This window comes from Balaenoptera physalus (genome assembly GCF_965194825.1).
Source record: "Balaenoptera physalus genome assembly, chromosome: 19".
Lineage (NCBI taxonomy): Eukaryota > Metazoa > Chordata > Mammalia > Artiodactyla > Balaenopteridae > Balaenoptera > Balaenoptera physalus.
This window is the reverse complement of record NC_138900.1, coordinates 11,744,344-11,748,843: the sequence shown is the minus strand read 5'-3', so window position 1 is coordinate 11,748,843 and position 4,500 is coordinate 11,744,344. Positions and strand designations below refer to the sequence as shown.

General features: G+C 56.5%; 1 protein-coding gene across 1 annotated transcript; it reads left to right on the top strand.

Annotated features, from left to right (window-relative positions):
* Positions 1-1,189: 1,189 nt before the first annotated feature.
* Positions 1,190-4,127, top strand: RABAC1 (Rab acceptor 1). The gene is made up of 5 exons (XM_082438858.1): positions 1,190-1,358; positions 1,651-1,863; positions 2,178-2,275; positions 3,694-3,795; positions 3,879-4,127. The coding sequence occupies exons 1-5, from the start codon at positions 1,303-1,305 to the stop codon at positions 3,965-3,967; spliced, it is 558 nt and encodes a 185-aa protein (XP_082294984.1). The 5' UTR covers positions 1,190-1,302; the 3' UTR covers positions 3,968-4,127.
* The last annotated feature ends 373 nt before the right edge of the window (positions 4,128-4,500 follow it).

The window sequence follows — 4,500 nt, the reverse complement described above, 5'->3', positions numbered from 1 at the left end:
ACAGGGTCATCTCCCCCACCTTGTGGGGATGCCCTCCAGCAGGCCTCAAAGCCCAAAACCAAAAGGAATGTGATCCTTGGAAGACAGAGTTGGAGTTAAGAGTCACCTGGATATCCCAGGTGAGTATTCTCCTTCAGGCCCACCCAACCTTGGAAAATGAGGTATCCAGACCCCAATCAGATGGTCTTTTTGAGGTACTAGTCCGCCATCTTCTCAGTCGCCGGCTTTCCGAATAAAGTCGCTATTCCTTGCCTCACCACCTCATCTCCTGATTTATTGGCCTGTCCTGCGGCGAGCAGAGCGAGATTGGACTTGGTAACAGTACCACCAGGATCTTCACTGTCCAGTTGAGGACACCGAGGTTCAGGGAGGTGATGAGGTCAACACAGCCTGAATTTTGACCTCGGACCCCAGAATCCCAGCTCTTTTCGTTATAACAACTCCGTCTTTTAAAAATTCTCACCCCTTCAATAAAACTAGAAGAAAAGAAAGTGATAAAATGAAAAAAAATCTCAACCCTTTCCTTTCCCCCACTTCCCTCCGTCCTATCCAAAGCAGGGGTTATCCCTAGGTCCCTAACCCTAACCCATTCATCCTTGGGAGCTCAAGGGTTGTGGGGAGAGCTTTGCCCCCTACCTTAGATGCCCCCCCTCCAGCAACCATGGCCCCATCACTAGCCTCTTGAAGAAGGAAGAAATAGGTTCCCACAAATTCTCTACAGTCTCGCTATTCAAAATGTGGGCCATGGACCAGAAGCATCAACATCACCTAGAAACTTGTTAGAAATGCAAATGAATGGGCTCACCCTAGATCTGCTGAATCAGAACATCTGCGTGTTTTAGCACGTGTTTTCTTTTATACCTTCTAGAGTCAGAATGACAGCTCTACACGGTCTCCATCGTACCCTGCACGGGGAGTACACAACGTTTTCTGACTTTAGAGCTCCGGCTTCTGACTTTAGGGCTCGCATAACGCCCTGACTCCTGACAACCCACCTTCCCCGACTCCACGCGTCCTGCTTCTGAAACTACAACTCCCACAATGCCCAGAGGCGTCACTTTACGCGACTACATCTCCCAAGGTGTTTCGCGAGCCATACCACCATCATGGCACCCACTCTCTCCGACATCATCGGGACTACAACTCCCACAATGCTCGGCGGCAAAACTACCGCCCCCAGAGGCTCCAGACCCGCTACACGTCAGCTCCCGCTCCGCTGGGTGAGGCCAGGCTCGGGCGGGTCCCGCGGGGTGTGCAGGGCCCCGGGCTCGTTACAGCCGTTCTTCCCCTCATAGCACAGACATGGCGGCCGAGAAGGACCAGCAGAAGGATGCCGAGGTGGAAGGGCTGAGCGCCACGTGAGCAAGCTGGATCTAGCCCCCCTGACCGAGACCCGGGAGTCCTGGTCCCCCGCCCCTTCCTCCCTGGGGTCCTAGGAATCCCGGCCTCCAGACACATGAGTCTGGGCCCCTGGTGTCCTCTTCGAGGACTCTGGAGTCTGGGCCCTCAGCCCCTTTCTCCCCGGGGATCCAGGAGTCTGGGACCATATCTTCCCCAGAACCCCGGAGTCCGGCCCCCCTCGGTCCTCTTCTTGCTCGAGGGTCCGGGTTCCATCCCGGTCTATCGCTGACCTGGCCCCGCACCCACCAGGACCCTGCTGCCGAAACTGATTCCGTCCGGCGCGGGCCGTGAGTGGCTGGAGCGGCGCCGTGCGACCATCCGGCCCTGGGGCTCCTTCGTGGACCAGCGGCGCTTCTCGCGGCCCCGCAACCTGGGCGAGCTGTGCCAGCGCCTCGTACGCAACGTGGAGTACTACCAGAGCAACTATGTGTTCGTGTTCCTGGGCCTCATCCTGTACTGTGTGTGAGTGCCTCTCCGGCCTGGCCCCGCGCCCACCAGGCTGCCAGACCCGCACTGGCCGGCCCCGCCCTCAGCATCCGGCCCCTCCTCTCACTGGCCAGGCCCCGTCCCCATGGGGTAGCTCTGCCGGACCTTTTGACCCAAGGGCCAGGTCCCTACTCCCGCATCAGCCTGGCCAGGATTCAGTGTAACCAAATGTGACCTAGACTTCCCCGGCCCCAAGGACGTAGCCTGTCGTCCGCCAGTGTAGAAGGTCAGGGCCTCCGTGTCTGGCCCAGTCCCAGCTGCCTGACGCATGCCTCCCTGCCCTCTTCCAGGGCGACATCCCCCATGCTGCTGGTGGCTCTGGCTGTCTTCTTTGGCGCCTGTTACATCCTCTATCTGCGCACGTTGCAGTCCAAGTTTGTGCTGATGGGTGAGAAATCCCCTGCCCTCCTCAAATCCTGGTCTCTTGGAATGCAAGCCTTTGACTCCAAACCTCAGTCCTTGTGAACCCAAGTCTACCCAAGCCTAGATCTACACTAGATCCCCCAAACTCAATCCCTTAAAATCTCAGACACACCAGATGCTTCCACCCACTCTCAGCCCCCCAAATTGCTATTCCCCAAGCCCAGAAGATATCCCAGAACCCACCTCCACCTGCTCCTGTCCCTTAAACCTCCTTCCCTCTCCCTCCTTCCTAACCTCCTGCCAAAGGCATCAGCTGCAGGTACCCACATTGGACACCAGGTGGCGACCTTACACTGGCCTATATCTGTGCTCCCCTTTCCTGTTTCCTGGGGTGGAAGTGGAAAAATCTTGGGACTTCTCAGAGAGGGAAGCTGAGGCCTGTGGCTCATGTGGTCCCAGACTGGCACCAAGCACCACTGAGAAGAAAGAGGGGCCTGAGTTCCCAAGTAGGGGAAGCTCAAGGTTTGGAGTGGGGATAAGGGGGAATTGCGATCAGTCAAACAGGTAGACCTAAGACAGAATCCTTCAGAAGCCTGACAGTTTTGTACATGACAAAGGTGGTCTGGGTGGAGGGGCATGTCGGGCAAGCCCAGGGCATGGAGGGCGCGCCTGGAGCATAGACATGACGTGGCTTCAGCCACTGCTGCCACCAGGACCCGCAGACCCGACCTTCCAGTCTGCCTTGAGAAGGCAGACATCTGTACAGCCCTCCCTCAGTGTCCACAGGGGATTGTTCCAGGAGCCCCCGTGGATGCCAGAATCCACAGATGCTCAAGTCCTTTGTGAAAAATGACGAAGAACAATGATCCATGGGTTTCCAACCGAGGATACAGAGGACTGACTGTATTGTTTTGTGAAATCATCCAGGGAATTCCCTGGCGGTCCAGTAGTTAAGACTCCGTGCTTCCACTGCAGGGGGCCCAGGTTGCATCCCTCGTCAGGGAACTAAGATCCCGCGTGCCGCACAACACGGCCCCCCCCCAAAAAAAAAAACGAAAGAAAGAAAAATCATCCAGTTTCTCGGTCAGCCACAAATCAAATCAAATTCTTGTGGAATAATATGCAGACTCAAAAGACACATCCACGGGTCAGACTTGGCCCTTGGGCCACCAGTTGGAGACTCTAGGTCTACGGGAGTGCAGGTTGGAGCAGGAGAGCTGTAGTTTAGAGGGTGGCGAGGGGGCTGAGGAAGGTCCCTTGTATTCCCATGGAGAGTGGGTGGGGACATTGGAGACATGGACTTGGAGGGCCTCGGCACAAGGAGTTTAGATCCTGAGGCTCCCGGAGCTTGTGACACCAGATTGGTGAGGTGGGGGTCTCAGGGGTTACTCTGGGAGAGGGCACGAGTATCGGAACAGCTGCCCCAATGCCGTCTGCCCCCAGGCCGAGAGGTGACCCCAGCCCATCAGTATGCTCTGGCTGGGACCGTCTCCTTTCCCTTCTTCTGGCTGGCTGGCGCGGGCTCCGCCGTCTTCTGGGTCCTGGGTGAGTACAGGATCTGGGTAGCACTGTGGGCAGTGGGGGGCCAGGTGAGGCAGTCAGGCCCTGAACTGCCCGTTTTCCTGCAGGAGCCACCCTCGTGGTCATCGGCTCCCACGCCGCCTTCCATCAGGTGGAGGCCGTGGACGGGGAGGAGCTGCAAATGGAACCTGTGTGAGGTGGCTTCACGGACCTGCCAGCCTCCCGAGCCAGCTGCCCTGTCCCCGTTCACCCCCGTCCTGCTCGGCTCTGCAGGTCTGGCCAAAGGCCCCCTTCCCATTACAAGCCCAGGGAGGGACTCCCACTTTGGAAATAAAACTGTTAACAGTTGTTCAGCAGATATTCTCCCAGGGTCTTCTGTGGGTCTGTGCCGGGTGATGCTGGGATCCTGCAGAGGCCAAGAAGGTGGGGAGCGAGTGGGCCGCGGCCGTGGTGGGAGGAGGGTGGTGGAGAATAAGCAAGATGGATAACAAATATGATAGGACAGCCAGCGATGACAGGTTCTAAGGAGGAAAAAAGAGTATCCCAGGGGCCCCCGAGACCACCCCCATATTCGGTGATTTGCTAGGAGGACTCAGGACTCAGTATCTAGTTGTACTCACAGATGGGATTTTTTTTTTTAAGCTAATGAATTGCCACTTACTGGGGCTTTATTTTATTTTATTTTATTTTAAATTTATTTATTTTTGGCCACGTTGGGTCTTCGTTGCT